The 22,917-nt window shown below is 49.2% G+C and overlaps 1 protein-coding gene across 1 annotated transcript in view; it reads right to left on the bottom strand.

Moving 5' to 3' along the window:
- PAPPA (pappalysin 1) overlaps nucleotides 1-22,917 on the bottom strand; it is a 236,192-nt gene that overhangs the window by 199,150 nt on the left and 14,125 nt on the right. Inside the window, 1 exon segment of the mRNA XM_040631792.1 lies at nucleotides 3,698-4,760. Within this exon segment, the coding sequence (XP_040487726.1) occupies nucleotides 3,698-4,760 (1,063 nt within the window).

Below are 22,917 nucleotides of genomic sequence, written 5' to 3'. Positions count from 1 at the left end.
CCGAGGGGGGATGACATCATCTGTTACTCAGCTCCAAGCTGCCTCCTGCAATGACAACACCCTGGTCCTAGCCAGGGCTTAGAAACCATATAGAAGAATTCTGCCACCTTTCCCCCAGGACAGGCCTTTGGGGACTTGAAGTGCATGCATCATGGCCCTATAGTCATGGCCCCAGGAGAATTTTCTCATCCGGGCCAAACATCTCCAAGTGGTTATGATATACAGCTCCTGCCCCCACTGTCCAGTCCCTCTCTTTGTGCATATCCTCTACTAGTTGTTCTTATTCTGACCCCTTCGTAAGGAAAACTAGCTGCCAACGTAGCTCTCACAGTTCTACAGGGATTCCAGGAACCCCAAGGCCATTATCCAATCCTCTTCCGAACTCACTCATTCAAGCACGTCATAATCCCAAGCTCCTGGGAACAGTCGGGAAGAGCGAGGACAGAATGCGAGGGGACAGGTTTCTGTGGCTGTCCTGGATGTGGGGCAGTGCTGGACACCTGTGCCACAGCAGATAACCAGGAGTCAGAAATCCAGAGCGACCTTATACCCTAGTTTGACCACTAACGTACAGTGTGAGTTTTAGCCTCAGTTTCCCTCTATGGGGGATAAGGGGTTTGGACCAATGATCTCTGAGGATGTTTTCCAGGTCTGACATTTGACCTCGGATTAGGTGCTCTTCTGGAGTCTAAACGTGTTAAAAGAAATAACGTCTCGGACAGAGTTCAGCGATCTGCCCAGCTGCATTACTGGGGAATCTTATTTTACTCAAGGGAATCGTTACATAAATTGTCAGAATGACGAACTTTAATCAGTGCTACTCAAAGGACGCAGTGCCCAAACCGCTTACTAGTCTATGGTACGCTGCGTACAGGAATGGAGAAACTTCTCAAGAACTCTGACATGCTGACACTGACGCTCCTGTGCTTATTTCATTTTATGTAGATTCATTTTTTTTTTTTTTGCTGTGTATTTCAAAGGTATTGCTTTGCAATATACAGGGAAAAAAAACAAAATTGGTGCCTTACCATAGACTGAGAAGTATTCAATACTTTCATTGTCTACCCATTAAGAGAGAAAAAGAGAGAGAGAGAGAGAAGGGACCCTGATGAGAATTAAGTTCAGTTCTTTATTAAAAATCACCTAGATAATGTCAATCAAATTTTCACCGCTTCTGTTACAGGTGACTCCCTCCCTCCCTCCCTTCTCTCTCTCTCTCCCTTCCTCCTTCCCTCCCTCCCTTCTCTTAAAGTCACAAAGCAAAATGTCTCCAGGTTTCTTTCTGCACACAGGGGAGCTGATACAGCCCGAACGGCGTCACCCCGAGCCCCGTCAGGAGGTGACACATTGCCTGATGGGGCTCACCCAGGGCTCCTGACCGTCCCAGCCAGCAAACAAACAGGCCCTGGTGTGAGTGGTCACAGAGCTGGCACATGGCTGCTCACAGACATTCTGGGCAGGCAGTCCCGTGACTTAGAAAAGAGGAGGCCACCGGAGGCTGCCAACTCTGTCTGCTGATGGTGAGGTATCTGGGACCTGGGGCTCCGTGGCCCCTCCACACCAGGGCAGTGCACCGCCACAAAGGCTGGCTGCCCTCGGTCCTGACCCAATCAACTCAGCAGTTTTCTCCTAAGGTTTTAGTGAAGCCGCCCTGCCTGCCACCCCTGCCCTTCAACTCTGCCTCTTACTGCTTCTTAAACTTAAAAATACCTCCCTTCAGTGGGAGCTTTAGAGTCAATAGACGTGGATTCGAATCCAAGCTCTCCATTTATTAGCCGAGTGACCTTGGCTAAATCCCTACGTCATTCTGGGTCCTGAATTTCCTTCGGCACATTAGGGCTAAGGGTACCCACCCTCCTGGCACTTGGTAGGTGCTGAATAAGCATTTGTTGTATGAATGGATGAATGAATGAATGAATGAATGAATGAACGAATGAACGAACAAACGAAGGAATGAAGGAACAAATGAATGTGCAAATGGGTGAACGACTTCCAGCTATCCGTGGCCCGTGGCCCTTTGCCCTCCTGCATGCCCACTCTGCCTGGGCACACGGGTAACTCCTGGGAGTCCAGCTCAGCAGAGCAGAGGACTTGCATTTGTGACTTAGCTGAATGACTCTCCTGACCCATGACCTCGGCCAAGCCACTGCATCCGCTCAGTTCCTCTAGCTCCCTGTCAGTCAAATGCAAATACTAACCCCTGTTCTGCCTTCCTTACCAAATTCTGTCAAAGCCCAAATGAGAGCAGAGATGAAAGTGTATGGTGACCTGGAAGGAACTGGCCACACAGTAAGGCTTCTTCCCTCTTGGGTCGCTCATGTCTCTGAACCAAGGTGAGAGTCCAGGGCCCGCGTGGTGCCAGCAGGCTGAGCTGACGTGCTTTCTGGCTTGCTGCCAGGCACGACATTCTCCTGCCAGCATAGTCATTCCTTTGCACATAGGTATTCTGTCTGTGCATGGGAGGCCCTTGCTCTTTTGAGAGAGATATAAAGAGAAGAGTCAGCAGAAAACCTGCAGAGGTCGGCAAATGTGCTCGAGTCCTATCAGCAAGTCCAGGGTCCTGTGCGCTGGACAGAATGGAAAAGTTCAGCACGAATCTGGGAGATCAGGAAAGTGGATGTTGACTGTCTCTCTGGCTTGGAACTAGTTCCTCCGAGTCCCATATTGAATTCGGATCACCCACGGGTTCACCTCTGGGCTTTGCTTTGGGGTTGCTGGTTAGAGTCGATAGCGCAAGCAGAGGCTAAGAGAAGCATTAGACAGAAGCTTGCCCTTTCTGCCCTCTTCTCAGCAGTGGATGAAGTCCCTCTGTCTGCAGTGCCCTCCTCTCTCTCCAACCCAATCTTGGATGTCCAAACTATATCTAAGCTTTTCTGGAGATATTCGAGCTGCAAGGCAGTTTTTTCTCTTTGATCTCCCTTGGCACTCCCTAAACACAGCCCACGACACCTTCCTGACACAAGTAATCACAAATATGCTTACTGAGACCCAAAGGCCCGTTAGCCACTGTAAGAGAGACCATGCTTTATACGCCCCCTCTCCACCCCAGAGCAGCTTCACAAAGCAGGTGCTGTTATTACTGCCACTTTACAGAGGAAGACACAGCTTCTAAGAGGTCATCAAGTGAGGAAACAGTATGGCTGAGACCTGAACCCAGGCTGTCTGGCCCAGGTGACCCCAGCTTTATCAGCATGGTGCGACAGAACGAACAGCCAGCAAGACACGTGTTCCACATTGCTCTGTCCGGCAGGGTAGCCCCTGGCCCACTTGAAATGTGGCTCATGGGACGCAGGACAGATTTTAAATTTATTTAATCTCAACTAATTTAAACAGTCACGGTGGGTTAGGGACTACGTCCTGGATAACGCGCTGTACCTCTCTCTACCAAGTACGTTCTAACAGTTATTCGTACGTAGCTCATGTCACCCAGTTTCAACTCTGAGCCCTCTGAGAAGACAGAGTTGTCTTCCCTCAGCTCATGGCGGGCGCTCAGCGAATACTGTCGTGATGGGCTATCCTGGCATATCGTCCCTATGAGTAATGAGGAAGGGGCTGGCCTCGGTCACCAAGCTGCTGGGCAAACTCGAAAATTTGGAAAGTTCTGGAACCCCTAGGGGTCTCAGGCACCTCGCCTATGCAATGTCAAGGGGAACCAAGTCAGCCCACAGCTGGGTATCGCCTGCCCGGCAGGTCTTACCTGTGCGGAGAGTCGGGGTCGAAGCAAGTCTTGGTGACGTCCGTGATTTCGGGGTCACAGCACTCTCCGCCATCGAAGTTGAACCGTTCATAATTGCAATCCATGTCGCACACCCCATTGTGCTGCTTCTTCACGAAGGCCGGGTGGCGCAGGTGGCGGCAGTCCCCGCCGTCGTGGCCGGTCAGCGTGTGGTTGCACTCGAGGTCGCAGCTCTCGTCCCCGATCTTGCTGATGTCGCAGTTGGCCAGGACGAGGCGGTGGCGCAGGGAGGAGTTGCTCACCTCCAGCACCTCCAGCTCCCAGGAGATGTTGTAGTGCTTGAAGGCCTCAGCCAGCTGCCGGTGCTGGAAGTCGATCTGCTGGCGGCTCACCGTGGGGTTCTCGCGGTTGTCGTCATGGAGGTTGACCACGCGGTAGCGCACCACCTTGGGCCGGCGGAAACGCGGGAGCTGGTTGTAGCTGGCGATGACCTCTGTGTTGTCACACAACGTCTGCCCGCACAAGGGAGGCTCCAGACTCGTGTCCAGCAGGAAGCCATGGGCACCGCTCAGTTCCACCTGGGGGAGGCTGCCATCCTTCATGGGGGACCAGGTGCGCTTCACATTGTCCCAGTTCTCCTGCAGGAGGAGCTGAGGTAGAGGAGTGTGGAGGCCACGGGCTTCCATGTCCAGCAGGACCTCGCGCTGAGTCCTGGCCACCTTCCACAGGCTGAAGCGCTCGATGTAGCCCCGGTAGTTGTGATGGAGGGCGCTGCCTCCCACCATAAGCACTTTGCACTTCTGGGTCAGCGGGCTGAAGACGCCGCCCACCTGCTCCCCAGAGGTGGCCACCTGGGCCCCGTTCACATAGAGCTTCATCAGCCGCCCGTCGTAGGTGGCGGCGAGGTGCACCCACTGGCCTGGGAGGTAGCTGCGGTGGGCACTGATGGTGGTCACCTGCCGGGCTCGGTCTGTCTTCAGGGAGAAAAAGTAGCGTGGGTCTCTGTTGCCTTGGTCACTGACGGTGTGAATTCCCACGACCCATCCTCGGTCACGCGAGGTATAAGAACATTTGTCATATAGCCCTATGTGGCCCGAAGAGAGAAAGATGCGTCAATAAAGGATGGAAGAGGGGCGCTAACTTACTTCTCTCTGATAAAACTTCCGTCAGGATGTCCTAGACCAGCAGTTCTCAAACCGTGTTCTGCAAGCTCCGCCAGTTCCTAAGGAAGCCTCTGGGACCAGCCTTAGGGCAAAGTGAGGGCTAGAGGAACAGAGAGGATGGGCGAGCTGGCTTTGGGGCGGGGGGGGGGGGGGTTTCTCACCACTATGTTATTAACCCAAGGAGTTTCACTTTTATTGGTTCTAAATATGGAACCCACAAGAAAGATTTTGGTTTGTAGAATGGATACCTGAGCTAAAGAAAATACCAACAATAATAATAACGGAAATCTGAACACCTTTGATTTTGCAAGACTGCTGGATGGGGAAGGGGACTTTCTAATTAAGACGTTATTTTAGGGGTGCCTGGGTGGCTCAGTCAGTGAAGCAACTGATTCATGATTTCAACTCAGGTCAGGATCTCATGGGTGGTAAGATTGAGCCCCAAGTCAGGCTTCGTACTCAGTGGGGAGTCTGCCTGGGGTTCTGTCTCTGCCCTTCCCCCAAATGATGCACTCGCTCTCTCTCTCTCTCAAATAAATAATCTCAAAAAAATTTAAAAAACAACCAAGAGGGTATTTTAAGTGTGGGATATAGGAAGAAAGAGGAGAATTGGGGCGGGGGCGGTAATAATGAATAGAAGATGCTCGTTTAGAAGGAGGGCCCCTACTACGGTCACCAAAACTTCGAGCGCACATCACCACTGGCAGTCATCAAACGGCCAGTGGTGGTGAATTGTCAGCAAAGTTGGCCCAGAGAAGCAAGGGTCAAGGGCCGCAAAGCTAATAATGCTTCTCCCTTCTAACGGCAGTCAGTCCTGGCGAGCCCTTAAATTCAGCCCCAAAGAAAGGCAGACATGCTTAATATCTCAGCTGAAGGTTTTTAAAGATCACAACTTCCAACTTTTTTACTTGATAAGTGAGGGATTTCAGACCCAGAAAATGAAAGGCATTCATCAGGTTACACAGAGTCATTGACAAATGTCCTGAGACCCAATTCAGCTTGCTTTTCTCTGCCACTAATGCTAATATTTGCAAAAGAATGAAAGGAAAAGCATCCTCTTAACATAAAAGATGTTGGGGACTCCTTCATTACGTAAAATTGTCTAAGCCTCTATGGCAGATGAAGCATTGTACTAAGGTCTGTGTGTGAATTCATTTAATCCACGTAACAACCCTTAAGGTGGTGATGTTAACAGAGGCAGATATGGATTCTAAAGGAAGCAAAGAGATGGATAGGTTAAAGGTCAACTGGTTGGTCAATGGCTCCTCGATGCATCAGACCTTGGCATTCACTACCTTGTGCACTAACTCTGCGGGTGCTTCCTTCTCCCCCATCAAAGCCCCCAGGGATCTAGAACACAAAGTGCCCAAGGGTGCCACAAGCTGGGTGTCTGGGAAGGTCCCAAGGCTGATGTCTCTAGACTTACTCTGGGAACCCCAGGAAGTCACTTAGCAGATTCTCTCTGGATCGAGTTATCTTTATAATCACCAACCCCCATTCCCCAGCTTTTCTGGAATATACCCAGTGTCCTTGGCACAGACAGGCTGTTGGATGGGGAAGAGGACTTTCTAATTAAGACTGTATTTTAAGTGTGGGATGGTGTATGAGGCCAGGTGGGAGGAGAAAGAGAGGGAGATGAGAATGAATACAAGATGCTCATTTGGGAGGACAGTCCCTACTCCGAGCTGGAGACCTGTTGCGGTCACCATAACTCGGAGCATGCTCTGCCATTAGCATTCACCAAATGAGCATGGAGAGCTTCCAGCAAAATCAGCAGAGGAGGCCCACACGGTCTCTACTCCTTTGTGGGTACTGGGGCCTTAGAACACACGTAAATCTCCCTGTTAGCAGCTGATGCAGAGGGCAGTTTTGGCCTGGCACCTAAGTCTGCCTATACCTCTCCTCCCACTCCCTGCCCAACAGTCCCACAGGCAAAGGCTGGAGTCCCCTCACAAAGTCAACCTGCTCTCCTAGGCTGGGCAACCTTGGTGAAGCACCGAGTACCTCCTCTGGGGCTTGATTCCCTATATGGTGAAGGAGGGGACTGAATGAGGTGACCCTCACATGTCTGGTCCAAGTCTGTGTTTCCAGATTGCCCCATGGCTAAAACAGAAACCACCTCTTCCATGAAGCTCTCCATGATAGCCCTGTGAGGAATGCTCATCTCTCCTCTGAATTCATTTTACTTTAAGGCAACTAGACACTTATTCTCTGGTTCTGGAGTCCCCCGAGACTGGAGGCTTCTTGAAAGTGAGGTCTCTGGCTGGACCATCTGAACCCCGCCTAGGACCTTGTATCATGACTTGTCTACAGCAGACTCTCAGCAAGCATCTCATGAAGGAGCACAAGAAGGACTCCAAGCAGAGTGGGGAAAGGAAAAAGGACAGAGTCAAAGGCCCTGACTTAGGTCTTCATGGCTAAAGGACAGGGAGAGTCTGAAGAGAGGGTGTGTTCTCGGTACCACAGAAGCAGCAGGGTCTTTGGACTCAGGTAATCCCGATAAAAGAGTTACTAGCCGTACGTCTGGAGAAAATCACTTCTGCAAATCCTCCCCCTCCTGCCTAGATCTCTCTTTCAGTACGCTGTCATACTTCAAAGACACAGTGGCTACACCATCCTTGGCAAACAGTAGCCACCCAAGCGGGAGCTCATTTTTAAGATGCTGGAGAGTCTGGAAGTGATGTCACTGATGACAAGGAGGAAATGACGAGAAACAAAATACAGAAGGCCAAAGAGAGAAGGCACTCTGAAGGCATCTTAACTGTTGTATCAAGAGCTGGTAGGATGATGGCTCAAACAAAGCAGGAGCCCTCCCCAAAGCCGCTGGCAAAGCCTAGTTAGAAATCCCAAATCCCGTCTGCTTAGCTGCTGTCAGGACACTGCCTGTGAAAAGCTACCTCCCCATTGATCCTTTGGAAGAGGAAGCCCTGACTCCCGCTTTGGAACGAGCTACCCCAGCTCTGCGGGCTGCCACTTGCTGCAGAGATCAGCGAGAGCAAAGCTCCTGAGCCGCCACGCTTGGGCTCCCCATCCTACCTCTGACCTCACCTTCTCTTGCTCCCCTGGCAAACCTACCCCCTTAAAGAGAAAATGCTTCTAAGGAGAAAATTAACATCCGAAACAGGCTCCTTTCTCTCTCTCTCTCTCTCTCTCTCTCTCTCTCTCTCTCTCTCTCCCCCTGCAGGTTTTTTATTTTGCCAGGGCTCTCCCGTCCCTGGTTTTCCTGTTGCCTTTGGAAGGCAGCTAGCTGGGTGAGCAAGGTAAAATGTTTACACATCCATAGGGTGCCCTCAGTTCCGAACCTTCCTGGGGCTTGGGACCCAGGCTCAAGCCCCCTCTGTTTGCAGTTGAGAGAGAAGAGAGACACAGTGAGAAAGGCCAGACTCTGCCACACAGAGCCGAGGACTAAGAGGTGGCTTAGCCCCAGGAGGCAGAGAAGAAGGGCAAAGAGAGGCTTTTCAGTGGAACCGAGAGGAAACGCGTTAAGGGAAATGAGAACCTTGAAGCAGTGGCTGCAGAAGTTCAGAAGGAAATATTTATCTGGAGTGTAAGTGGCGAAAGGAAATCACTGAACTTCAGCAGGGGTGGATGATGGTGACGGGGACTTATTTCTGTATGAAAATAACCTCACCAACGGTAGTCCCACTCAGGGGGCGGCACCACCAGCCCAGAACCAGGGATCTGGACCCGAGATCCGGATGACCTTGCCCAGGACAAGCACACCACCCCTTCTTGCTGTCAGGCCACCTTTCCCTTCTCTGAAAAAGAGAAGTTTGGATTAAATGATCCCCCCTTCCAATTTAAGAGCTCTTTTGTTCACTGCTAGAACAGCTCCCTGTAAGCAGAAGGAGCTCAACACAGGTGTTGATCTGAATGTTGGATGCCTTGTGTCATTCCTCATGCCTGCGTTGCTTAGGTCCCCTCTGCTCTGTGTATCTCCATAGGGGACACAGAACAGTGTTCTCTGGAGGACACGTGAGAAACCACCCCCCCATCCCCCCCTCCCCACAGTTGTCCAGGAAGATAGAGAAATAGTGAAGGGAAGAGAGAGAGGCGGTCTGCAGTCCGCACCATCTGTGTCGTGCTGGAAGTTGATCCCAGGAGACACATCCCCCTGTGACAAGATGAAGGCTATGGGGCAATCCTGCACACAATCTACGTCTAATTAGCATAAGCCTGCCTCAAGGCGATGAGCACATGGAAGCAGACACCACCGGAAGTGTGCAGAGCCCGTGAGGTGTGTGGGGCACGCTGCACGGATGGACAGGTCCAATCGCAGACCTGGAAGGGGCTTGCCCTGGGCCTCACAGTGATCACCGGTCACCCGAACCCTGGTCAGCTGGCCCTTCTAACGTGCCCTCATCCTCCTGCAGCTAGGCTTGCTTTGAAAAGGGCTTCGGATCCCCCCAGAAGCTTGCTACCTACTTATTTTTACGGTCTCTTTTTCTTCTCATCTACCCACTGACCCTCATCCCGGAGATGAAGAGCGTATGTAAAAGAGGCTAGCCCAAGGCAGAAGGCTCCTACCGAGTCTCCCAAAACCTTGGCCAGGGCTGTACCAGGAGTCCTCTGGGCTCCAGGGTCACCCTCTTGGGATCACTCTGACGGCAGGCCAGCTCCGTCCGACCACTCCGTTCCACTCCAGGAACGGACAAATCTTCCATACATCCACCATACCCCTTCCTGTCTGAGGACCCACCACTTCTGTAATTACTCATCCAATGTCTGTGTTTCCCATCTGTGCATCTGTTCGGTTCATTTCCAAGTGCCCAGCATCCAGTATAGACCCTAGAACCTTGCAGGTGCTCTGGAGAATTTGTCATTGCGAATTACATATCAAGGAAGGAAAAGAAGGAGGGACACTTCCCTAGTGCCGTGTCCTTTACAAGAGCAGAGTACCCTTTATTTAGAACTCGGCTAAGTCCCGCGTGTTCTACGGTAATTCTTGTCCTTAACCTTCACCACAGAACTCTCAGCTTTGCCCATTCTTCAAAGGAAGCTGAGGCTCAGGGAGGGACGAGGTTTACCCAAGGCAGCAAAGTTTGGAATCCAGGTCTATAGGATTCCCCAGACCAGGCACTTCATCACATCACTGCATTAAGAGCCAAGTGGGCTGTTTGAAGGCACAGCTCCCTCTGAAAATGCTTCTATAAGTCCCACAGCGCCAACACAAGCACGTCGGATTGAACTGCAAGCCAGGAGGCTGCTTTCCCCGTCATTCTTCTGCCTGGGTCTAAAAACTTGTCTAAGAATCCATGGTTCTTTATTACTACTGTTTAAACTGTTCCACTTGGCTCACCCAACTTCCCCGGGAACCAAGATGGGCCTGGGTCTTGTTATCTTCCCAGAGCACAGAATGCCTTCCAGAGCTTGTCCTCTAGCCCCTGGACTTCCACCCCCAGCTTTCCTACCTGCTGGTTTCTGATCCAGGTCTGTTCCAACCTCCAGGGTCTATACATAAATGTTCTCCCCTGACCCCCAAGGTGGCAGTCACATTCTTGGCTGCCTCCCATCTTCCTTTCTGTTTGTTAGGGGCCGAATCGTGTCCCCTCAAAATTTGTATGTTGCAGTCCTAACTCTTAGTACCTTAGAAGGTGACCTTATTTGGAGGTAGGGTCTACACGGCGGCGAGTAAGCTCAAATGAGGTCCTTCGGGTGGGCCTCAATCCAGTAGGGCTGGTGTCCTTGCTGGAAGAGAGCACTGGGACACGGACAGACACAGAGGGAGGACCATGTGAAGACACAAGGTAACAAGGGCTATCTACAAGCCAAGGAGAGAGGACTCAAAAGAAACCCACACTGTGGCCATTTGGTTCTCAGATGCCAAGCTTCCAAAGCCATGAGAAAAACCATTTCTGTTGTTTAAGTCACCTGGTCCATGGTACTATGGTAGGGCAGCCCTGGCAGACCAGAACACCATCATTCCACACGTTTTCTAAGCTCTCCCACCGAGATTTCTCTAAAATCTATCCCATTGTCCACTGCCTTGTGCCCAGTTCAGAATTCTCCGGTTACGCACATTGCCTCGATTTACTCAGTTCTCAGGGTGAGAAAAGCAAGGTGTATCAGGAGGAAACAAATGCAGTTGCCATGCGCAGGAAACACGCATCACAGGGGAGGGGCACTTCTGTGTCTCGGCTTGAATGTGCATATCTCAAGGCCCTGACGTGTGTCGAGCAGGTGGGCAGTGGCTTCTGTGCCAAGGTGTCTTATGCTCACAGCAATCTTGTGTAACAGGTGCTCTTCACAGCTGAGGAAGCAGACACTCAGAGAGGTGAGGTCACTTGCCTAAGGCCACACAGCACTAAGTGGTTGGAGAGACTGGAATTAAAGACTCCTGATTTCAAATTCAGTTCCCCCACAGATGAGTGGGACCTCAGCTATGTCTCCATGCTGTGTGTGTTTTTTTTTTTGTCCCCTCCCTAGGATGTTCTCTCAGCATGGTTTAAGTCAACACAAAATCAGCTCTGATAACACTTAACTTTCAGCACCGTCAGGGAGAACCATTAGCGAAATGTGACAATTGTATCAACTTCATATTATTATTTGGTTTTCTCTCACTGGTAGAGTAGACATGGGAGGAGAAGGATATTCTACCTGGGTCCTTTTGGCAGGTAACAAAGCAGCATTTTCAACTAAATAATGATAATAATAAGGAACATTCGTTGATTGCCTCTATGTAGCAGTTCCTCTGCGAGGCACAGAGATCCCATTTGGTGCTCACAATGAGCCCATGAAGGGGGCTTTCCTGACAGTCCCGACAGAGGACACTCAAGTGCATAGTAGCTACGTGCTCTCCCCACAAGGATCGCAGTGAGACGGCAGTGGAAGAATCACAGCCAGACCTCTCCTCCAGGATGCTTTCCTTCGGTGGGAATAACTCTTAGCCCTGGGTCAAGGATTTTGTGGCCCAGTCTGCCACTGCTCTGCTGTGGGTTGCCAGGAAAGCAGCCCCCCCTCTCTGGGCTTCCTCACACCCTGACCTATGAAGTAGGAGGGTTACACCAGATGGCCATAGAGACCTCTCCCTCTGTCCCAGACTCCCTGTGACTCTGAGGTCCTGGGTCCTTCAGACAGCCCAGCCTTGGTTCCCACTGTGGGAGACATACGGTCATGGACGAAGAGGTAGAGGGGAAGGAAGGCAGTTTCAGGACCTCCCAACTTAAGGATGTCCACTTGCTGTGGGACATCTGCCAGAGGAATACAAGCAGAGGTGAGAGGATGGGGGTACAAAGGGGGGAATTAGGTCAGCAATCTAGTTTCTTTCAGGAGGCTAAAAAAGTTAAAAGCTAAAGGTTGGAGCTGGTCTCTTTTTGTTTTGTTTTCCCTTCCATGATTTAATGGCTGGTATCAAAGCCACAGAGGAATGCTTGAGAGAGCAATATCTGTCCAGAGGACAGTGATTAAAACAGACAGATTTGGGTTAAGTATACCCATGGTCCCTGCACTTGGTGCAGTCGGGGGGAGGCCCACCAAAATGACCCCGGAGGACTCAGCGGCACTAGGCATTCAGAAGAGAGCCGGGACACCGCCGGGGTGGGTACCTGAGGGACTGCTCCCCAGCATCCTCACCCTCTGGGCCCACCTCGGCTCAAAGGATTGATGTTAAGCTCAGTAGAAGGAGGAGGTTTGAAATATATCATACCTGGCTGGAGGCTTATCCCAAACTACACTGAGCTCTAGACATCCCCACCTCCTGGTGTAAGAGGCAAGAGCACCAAGAGTAACTCTCTGGAGGAATTCACAAGGTCAGGATTCACTCGGGTGTCCCCCATGTGTTGGCCATGCAGGTGAGCCTGTGGGGCCAGATCTCCCTTTGCAGGGGGGCACGGCACAGTGGGGAGAGTGCCCGCAGTGGCGAGTGTGTCTGCTCTGTCCCTGTCCTCGTTTCTCCTGCTGGGAACCATTACCTGAAAGCCCTCTCATTACGTGGATCTGCTCGCCTTCTTTACCAGCTGGGTGACCTTGAAGGAGTTCAACTCTCTGAGCCTCAGCCTTCCCACGTGTACTTCAGGGATTAAAAAGTCTTATCCTATGTCCTTCACAGAACTCACTGGAGAAAGAAAGGAGTTAAATGAATGCATATTTCCTTGTAAACTATTTAAGGCTATCCAGAGGTAAGGCAAGGTTGACAAGACTGTGCTTACGGGTGCCTGAAACCCATAGCTTTATTAATACACAGACTTCATGGTGAGTTTGGGCCGGCAAAGTGCTCTTGAGGGCTCAAGGTGCACCTATGTCTCCCTCGGGTTCTTGACTGCCTGCCTCCTTTGCTCCTACAGAAGCAGGCTGTGTGGACATGGAAACGTGAGGGTTTTCACAGAGCAATAAATGCATACCCAGTGCGGGCTCTACCATTCCCCAACTGTGTGCCTTGGGAAAGTCAGGACACCTCTTCTCGCGTCAGTCTTCTCATCTGTTAAATGGGGTGATGCAATCTACCTCTGCCAGTTGTAGAGGGAACTAATGAGCTAACGAACATACCAGGACTTGGCACAGGAGCGCGACAGCGTAACACGCCTTAAGCACGTGTACTATGAAGTCTTATCCGTCGGGATCCCAGCTGTGCAGCTCGTCAGCTATGTAGCCTTGGGCAAAATCCCTTCACCTACCTGATAGTTTTCTCAACTGTAAACTGATAATAACAGTACTTAACGCACAGTGCCATTTTGAGGATTTAGTGAGAGAATGCAAACACTCATTTGCATAGCACGTGACGCACGCCAGCTACACTTTTTATTGATATGGATGTCTGTTCCTTTCGCTCAGAACTGGGACCAGGTTTCCCCCCTTCTTCTGTGCTGTTAAACTTTATCCTTTCTGACACTCTTCTCTGAAATAGAAAGGCACGTGCCTTGCTCTCTTTTTCACACATTGTCAATGAGACTGGAGCATATAAACTCTTTTTAAAAAAGTGGCAGACGAGAGGAAAAAGACAAAGAAGAAAAAAGGAAGAGGAAGAGGAAGAGGAGGAGGAGGAAGAGAGAGGGGTTCCTGCATTTTCTGTTTGCTTGCCCTGAAAGGTTCCCCTAGCACAAATCAGACCCTGGTAGACTTAGGCAGTGAAGCTGGAGACACCCTGCAGAAGAGAGCCCACTTTGGGTCTGATCTGAGGACCTACAAGCTGTTCCCTGCTCACTCACCAAACCTCAGGGACAGTGACTTCTCAAGGACCATTCCATCCTGCCCTCCACATTCTTCACAGCGGTCCCAAGCCCTTACGCTTCATCATTCATGGAATCGGGCCTAGTCAGGGCTGCAGGTTCCCTCAAAGGTCATGATATCATCCATTTAACACCTAACCTCCTGCTTGAATCTCCCGTACAACATCTTACAAGAGAGCACTCATATTTCAGGATTCGAGAACTCGGCCACATGAAGAAGGCCTCTGCACCTTTGAGCATTTCTCAGTGCTCTCCTTCAGTGAATCCGAATCACCGCCCTTTCCCTGCCACCCAGCGGTCCAGGATCTGGTCTCCAGTGACCCACGGAGTTATCCTGTGCCCTCTGGCCCAGGACAGCTGTGAAGACGCCTGAGGCTTTTGACTGCATTATCCCTGGCTCTTCTGTTCCCCATATTAACATCCCTCGGTCCTGTCTGGTGCATCCACTTACCCATTCACGGATTCATTCAACACACCTTCATAGGATATCTACTGTATCAAGCTCAACCCAGACATTCTCTGGAGCATGACCAGACACAGGCTATACTCTCTTGTGAGAGACCGCTAATCCCTAATGCTACTACCGGTCCTCCTGTTGTTGCAATGTGGAGATAGTAGGAATTAATAATATGCAGTCAGGAATATCTATTCTTATCATGCCTGCCTCCTTACGTTACCCCTAGGATCTCTGATTTGTTCTAATGCCACTCACAGCCACATGAACCTACTGAGAAACAGAGAGTGACCATTTATGATGGGCCATGTTCAAGGACAAGGACTTTATGTGCTTCATCTCACTGAATTATAAAACTACTCTATATGTTCTCTTGGTCCCATTTTATGGATAAGGAAAGTGAGACTCAGTTTTCTTGACTTGGCAAGGTCTTTTGACTTGTAACAACATAAGATTAGAACCTAGCTCTGATTCCAACGTTAAGTGCTTAACCAATGCCTTATGTTTTCTATGAATAAATACAAGCAAAAATTCTTTTAAAATCAGTTGATTATTATTTCTTCATATAGTCATTTTTTAAAGCTTCCTTATATTGATTATACACTCTGTTGGGTATAACAATACAGGAAGCATCACGTTTCCCTGAAATTTTAAAGAGTACAAAGAGTCTTAATTATTTCACTTGCTTTTCTCAGAACTCTCTAAAGGAAGAAAAACAGAAACTATGATTCTGTTCACACAAATGGAGAGAGTGAGGCACTGAGAGGGTAAAGAGTACATGTTTGTTCACCAACTCTGTACCAAGAGCCTTCTGTATAGTATCCAGAACATAAGCACTCAGTATACATCTGCTGAATGTATGAACGTATATATGAGTGACTGAGTGAATGAATGAATGAATGAAATATGCCCAAGGCTTGTGAGGAAACCCAATCTGAGTAGATTCTGAAGTTTCAAACCATCTTTAGAGTACCGAAACAAGAGCTCTGACTTGGAGGCAGAAGTGGCATCTTTGTGACACTGGGAAAAAGCCTCTTCTATTTGGGCCTCAATTTCGCCATCTGTATGATAGGGTGTTGCATTTGTAGTCACTAGGCTTGGTTGTGTAAAATACTAAAAGTAATAATGAGGAGTCACGGAAGCATAACTTAGCTGTGTGACCTGTGGCAAGTTGCACACCTCTCTGGTCCACTTCCTCATCGGGGAAAAGAGAAGACTGTGGTGAACTCATTTCTAGGGAGTCTGTTAAAAATGCAGGGATAAGATTTCTAAGTTGGGGGGCGCCTGGGTGGCACAGCGGTTAAGCGTCTGCCTTCGGCTCAGGGCGTGATCCCGGTGTTGTGGGATCGAGCCCCACATCAGGCTCGTCCGCTATGAGCCTGCTTCTTCCTCTCCCACTCCCCCTGCTTGTGTTCCCTCTCTCGCTGGCTGTCTCTATCTCTGTCGAATAAATAAATAAAATCTTTAAAAACAAAAAAAAAGATTTCTAAGTTGGGAGTGATTAAGCCATGAACTTTTGCCCTGCTTTGCCACTACCATACTATTGATCTTGGGGAAATGCCTTTTCATCCAGGGTCACATGACTTTCCTGGCCCTGGGCACTTTTCCCTTCCTCCATAAATATATAGAATTATATTTTACAATCACATTGGCATGAAGATGTATACAACCAAGAGGCTGGATTCATCATTACCTAATCCATATGAGTATATTGACTATTTTTTTCTGATTTTCAAGAAACCGAGCCATTGGCCCCAAAAAGTACCTTGCTTTTCAGGTACCATGCTGGCAGCGCGAGTAGATGAGGCAGCCTTGGGTCCACATCTGAACCTTAGATTCTCATCTACAAAACAGCACCAGGAGGGCCGCTGAGTACCTACCGCCAAACCTAAGGAGCTGAGAGGGATGGAGAAGGTTCCCACGTGGGCGAGCCAAGTGCTGTACGTTTCATAACCAATGCAGACCCACAGCAACTTATGTAAAAATGCACCCCAGGCAGTGTGGGCTGAGCTCTGGAAACAAAAGCTCCTCTCTCAGGTGAGCCTGCCATCACCTCATCCTGGCCCACACAGCCAGGGGTGAGCCTTTCGGGGAGAGCGATGGCAAGACGAGATAAGGAAGGATGCGGCCAGACAGGCAGATTCCCACTCTGCTCCGCTTGGCCGGGGCCATCCGGAATTAGCGCTTGCTGCGTCCCAGGCACCGTGGTAAACCGCGCAGGGTAGCTCAGGCAGCCCGCACAACAATCCACGCAGGGAGGTGGAATCGTTCTTCCCACTTAACAGATGAACAAACAGAGGCTCCAAGAAGCACAGACAACTTGCCCAAGCCTGAGTGACTCACTGGCAAGTAACACAGGTGGGATTCCAACCCAGGTAATCAGGCGTGAGAGTTCATGTTCACAACTTCTCAATTAGGCTTCCCAGCTAAGGGAAAATGGACTGTGTGAGGACAAGGGGCAGTTCTTAATTTTCCATAAATAAAGTATAACAGAGTAAGTTTTAGTAGAAGTATGAGCAAACAGAACTCAATGGAAGGAACACTTGATTCGGACGAGACAAGAAGGCTCAGGGAAAGTTTCCTGGATGAGTGGCACAAGAACAGCATTGCAGGAGGAAGAGCGACTCGGTAGGAGAGGCTGGGCGAAGACCTTCCAGAAGAAGGTGGAACATGAGCAAAGGCTGGGAGCTGTGCTATCACTGGAAGGGGGCTCTGGAGATGGGGAAAGACCTCTGTTCTCGATGGAACTGAGGGTGCACAGAGTAGCAGAGGGAAATGAATTCGCCTGAGGCTACAGTGCCAAGGGCTGTGAAGGGCATGCCAAGAGATCTGAAGTTCATTCCACAGACAACAGGGAATCTTTGGTGGTTTTGAGAAAGAGTCCATAGGCGGGGCGGGGGGGGGGTCGTTAGCTTGGGATCACGGTGTTCTTATCAACAGGGTCGCATTGCTGAAAGAGCCAGGACTCACGTCTCAGGACTCCCTGCCCAGTGCTCATGGGGCAATCTGGAGTCATTCAGACTTAAGACCTATAATGGAAAGCATGGAGTGCAAGCAAACTTTTGAAGAGAGAGGACTGACAGACTTTTCAGATATTAATTTTCTACTGTTTTAATATCCACCAGAAAATCGTGCATCATGATTCAACTTTAAGGCTCTAGAGGGATAAACGGTAGTTAGACCTCCCTGGGACTTCAGAATTTTAATTTCCACCAGGTGGAAGATGATCTAGTTCAGCCTTCAGCTTGGTCTCTGGTTGATGTTGATCAAATATCGTCTACCTTCTGGGGCTTGGTTTGCCCACCTTCTCAGCTGTGAGAGGGCACAGAGTTATCCAGAATCTTCTCTTCTGCTCATAGAGCCTATCACGTAAGTTCTCAGGATGAAGGTAGTCCATTTCCTTGACTTCCTACTCAGAGTGCTTAGCCTGGGACCTGACACATGGTTGACCCAATAGACATCACTGAATCATGAAACGAACTGAGCTTTTAACTCAAGACTGCTGTGCAATCTTTAGGGGATTTTAAATGGAAAGTTTGGAGGTGGTGATCATTTTTTAAACAAAAAAGCATAAAAACAAAGCAGATCAGTAACCCAGACAGGCTAGCATTTCCTCTCTGGCTTAAAAGATGTCGAGGCACTGAAAGACTCTGGAACAGAGAAGACTGATGGGGAGGAGGCCAAGGACACTGAAAGGTCAAGGGGAAAACCAAATGTGAAAAAGCGTGGAGGTGGGGATATGTGTTCTAGGAACACATTCTCTTTAATAAAAAAAAAAAAAAAATCCACGTAAGTCAGTGGTTCTCAACCAGCAGAGATCTTACACTGCAGAGGACATTTGGTACTAGTTATGCAGACATTTTCTGATCATCACAACTGGGGGTGGAGGTCGCTACTACATCTATCGAGTCAAGCTAAGCGCCCTACAATACTTACACCCTGCAACAAAGAATTACCCGTTCCAAAACGTCAACAGGGCTGAGGTTGAGAAACTGAGATATAAGGAACTAGGAAACGTTACGTAAGCAACAAGGTTTGGGGGGGAAGCCAAATGTGGGGCTAAGAAATTCAGACCTGATCTGGAGATGTTTGTGGGGGCGTGGCTAGAACATGGACTCTAAGGACGGATTCTACAATTTTTACTTGCTATGTGACCTTGGGCATGTCACTTAGCCTTCTCGTACCTCAGTTCCCTCATCTGGAAACCTAGCACTGGAACAGTATCTATGTCAGAGGGTCACTGCGAAGACTAAAGACTCAATACACACAAAGTATTCAAAATAGTACCTGGCACGTATTACATGCTCACTGTGTTGGCTACTCTCTTGACTGTGTATAGGTAATAGGGAGCTATAGAAGACTCAAGTTCAAGGGAGAGGCAAAAGAGTGACTTCAGCCACTGCTAATCCTGATCTTCACCGAAAAATGACTGAGAGCGGCATGATCATGTGACTATTACATCTACCCCATTAATCATTCTTCTTCAATCAGCTTCTGCTTTGGATGACACTACAGGCTAGATGTGTCTGAGTCTGTCTCACTGCTTGCAAGCATCCCCTGTCTGGGCTCTGTTTTCCTGATATCCACGAGGCCCGGGCCAGCATCCGACTGCCTCTCCAGTCCAGGCTCCTCATGGTTTTAATGAATAAGTGGAAGGAGACAGAGGAAGCCAGACACGAAGACAGTTGGAAAGATGGAAAGGCAGAAAGCCTTCCCTGAAAGCGGCTGCCAGTGATACACGCTGTTCCCAGGGATGCCAAGGACGGAGCTGCGGACATATTTTAGAGGTTTGTTTGAGCTCCTGATACTGTGCTCTTGGAGCCCTTGTTTGTAAACAGATATTTCTGCTGACACTGGGCTTTGGAAGGGCGGACAGAGTGGGGCGGGGGGTGGCGTTGCAGAAAAAGGCAGGTTGTGTCCGAGAGCCTTAGACCATGTGTTTGTTGTTGAGAATACAAAGACCTCACTGTATTAAATGAAAATGCTTGTTTTACAAGGCGACTGGGAATATGATAGGTACATGTCGAAAATGCTTCGGAAACTGAAACAACCCCATGCCACGAGGGCTTCCTGCTCCATCATGCATCCAGGGGCACACACGGAGCACGAAGGCTCAGAACCACCATCCAAGGGCCTTGGGGGTTGTGGGCAAAGACGGTCCCAGGAGCTAAGTGACTGGCAGCTCCCTTCTCTGTTCCCTTTATGAAGCCTGCCCTTTCTCAAAGATCCCTGCCACTAGTTCACGTTCTCTATTGGTTTTCTACCACCTGCTGACCTATGGGTGGAAGCTGTTATTGATCTAAAATATTAGTGTTGATAAAGGAGCCTCCAGTAGTCTAGACGCCGATTCAGAGCACTGCTGGGAATACTTATAATTATATAACTATGCAAGCAGAGCAGCTGAATTTTTTCAAAGTAGTTTTCAACTCCTAAACTGGGGTTTTCAAATTGTAGTCTAGTAGAAGCAAAGATTCAGTGGAGGTGTCTCAGGGGATTTTTTTTTTTTTTTCAAGGACTCAGAGGGCCTAAGAAGAAGAATTGGAGTCTTCTAACGCTTGCCCCAGCCCTAGCACACAGCCTGGTAAACGGAAGATTACATGGATGGCAGGGTAGATGGATGAGGGTATGGACTGATGGAATGTTAGAGAAATGAAAGGGTGGATGGATGCATGGATGGGAAGGAGAGCAGGAGGGAGGGAGAGGGAGGCAGATGGTTGGATGGACTGATAGATTCGTGGATGGATGCACGGATGGAAGGGTGGATGGATACCTGGATTCACAGATTCACGGGGAAAGTCCACCGTGAATAATTATGGTCAGGACCCCCCCAGGCTACATTTGAAGTGTACTTGCCTATTTTAAAACTTGGAGAAACTCAGACCAGAGTTTGAATAAACAAAGCTGTAGATTATATTTCTAAGGAATTAACTAACTTCTCCTCAGAGGGAAAAAAGCCCTAAATTCTATTTACTCCAGCAAGGGTACAGATGAAGGAAAGTGCAATTCCTCAGTCTGATATGACAACTCAACGTCAACATTCTCATTTTCACAGATATCCTAGAGCGTTCAGGTTTTAGAGCTGGGTACAGATTTCAGGAAATGACCTCATGTGCCCCCTGCTATTAGGCATTTCAGTCATCATTTGGGCGCCATAGCCCCTTTATGAAACTGATGACAACCTCTCCCCAGAAGAATGTGCACACCTTCAAGTTTTTACAGAAGATTTCTCAGGGTTCACAAATCTGTCCAAGTCCTCCCAGAGGGTGCAAGGAAACCCTGCTTCTCTACTCATCTAAAAAATCAGTGCTATTCAGATATCTTAAGTGGTAATGGTATGAGCAAGGAAATGCATGGTAATGATATTAACCAAAATACTAAGTCATTACTAAAATAATATCAATAATCAATGTACACCTTGATCATGGTATAACTGAGATGCTACTCTTGGCCTCATGTCATTTTTCTCCACTTCAAGGTCAGAGTGATCACCAAATCCCATAACTTCCTAGTTCATCTGGATTAAAATCCAGATTCCACGACCTGCACTGCCTTGAGCCGCGGACACCTGTCTCCCAGTGGCTTGCACACCTGCTCCCTCAGCATCTTCAACTCTCCCTGCCTCATGGTCTGCATGCTAGCTGTGCTCTCCCCCTCTCTCTGGAACTCTCTTAATTTATCTTTTCATATGGCTTATTCCTCCTCATCTGTCATTCAAACCTCAGCCTGACCACCTAAACCAAAGTCCCTCTACTCCAGTCTTCTCTAATGACCCACTTTTATCACTCATCATTGTTAACACACAAGACCTGACAATTGTTGACTCGTTTACTGTCTTTCTCTTCACAGAAGAATGTCAACTCTATGAGGGCATGGACCTGCATGCTCGCTACCGCATCTCTAACAGCGTCAGGCACATATCATCTATTTGTTGGCCATGTGGCAATACACGGAGGTTTTCTGGAAGCTTTGGTGCTATCACTTCCAAAGCTGTGGGACCCTGGACAAATCTCTCCCCCTCTTTGGGCTTCAGACTTCTCAGGTGTAAAAGGACTTGTCCAATGGCAGGATTCAGTGATCTGAACCCTGTGTGACCAAGTTCAAAGGGCTGAGCCCAAACACCAGCCCAATATGACAGAACAGAAGGAATGGTCAGGAGAATTGGGCCCTACTGCTCCTCTGCTCTACTTAGGGATGGAACTTGGGATCATTTTCTTGCCTCGCCTGGACATCTGATTCTTCATCTCCAACCTGAGCAAATTGGCCCAGATGTGTTGTAAATTTACATCATTTTTTCATCCAGAAATCTCCCCAGAAATATTTGCTGAACTGCTGCCATGTGCCAGGCCCTGGGAAGGTGCCCTGAGCACAGCAGACCTGATTCCTGCCACCACCCTACCTTCTGGGCCGTCTCCAAGGCACAGGTGAGGGTGGCAGGAGGAGCACAGGTGCATCCTACACAACTACACCTGGTTCTTCGCAGCTCTCTCCAGGGATGGGGCTGGAGAAGCTGATAGAAAACCATGGGGAAAAGTCCTTAAAACAGAATGGTACCCTGGCTCAGCAGACAGGGAGGCAGAGCAGTAGGGAAGAGTGGTTAAGAACACACACAGGGAACTGGTCAGCTCAGAGAGATGAGGAAATATCTAACGGCTAGTGCCGTTCAGAATATGTTTGCCTTCACTGCTTGGCCCTTACTGGGGCCCATGCTGCCATTTCTCAAAGTGCCTTTCCTTCACAGCACCCATTTCCAGTCACCCCGTCTTCTCTCTTATTGGGAGCCATCTCCAATTCACTGAACACAGTTTTCTGAGCAGAGAGGGTCAGGGCTGGTACTGTCCTAAAGCGAGGAATAAACAGAGATGAAGACAGAAATGGTCTCTGCCCCTAAGGAGCTTGGAGACAGGTGGGGAGAGACAGACATATACGAAGGCAAACACAACAGCGTGATAAATGCAATGAAGGGAGGATATAAGGGGCTGCTGGACTTGATTCGGATGGTGATGGATGGAATTGTCTAATCATTTCCTAGTCTCATGCTCCTCAAAGCTACTCTGGGCCAATGTCCTCAGCTGAGACAAGAATCAAAAAGTGTTTATTGTTCTAATTCGATTTATGGCTCCACATCTAAAACGGCATGCGTGATAGAACCACATGGAAGGCAAAGCATGCACGCCACATACATACACATGCCATCTACTCCAAGAGGAAGTCCCTGCCCCTTCCAGGTGGAAGGGGCCTCTATGCCTCTGAAAGCTCAGAATGCTTTCTAGCCCTGTAATAAACACGGGTGTTCAAGAACACAGTGTTTCTGCCTCTCTGCTTCCCCAGGACTCTACTAATTGCTTCGTTATAGCAGTTACCATGATGCTTTGTATCTGTTTACCAGTCTGCTTCCGCTGCTAGGACTGGGAGCTCCTCAAGGGATGGAACTGTGCCCTGTACTTCTTTCTAGTCTCCACC

The sequence above is a fragment of the Ursus maritimus genome, unplaced genomic scaffold, assembly GCF_017311325.1.
Source record: "Ursus maritimus isolate PB19 unplaced genomic scaffold, ASM1731132v1 scaffold_17, whole genome shotgun sequence".
NCBI lineage: Eukaryota > Metazoa > Chordata > Mammalia > Carnivora > Ursidae > Ursus > Ursus maritimus.
Note: the sequence above shows the minus strand (reverse complement) of the source record. Positions and strands in the feature narration are given on the sequence as shown.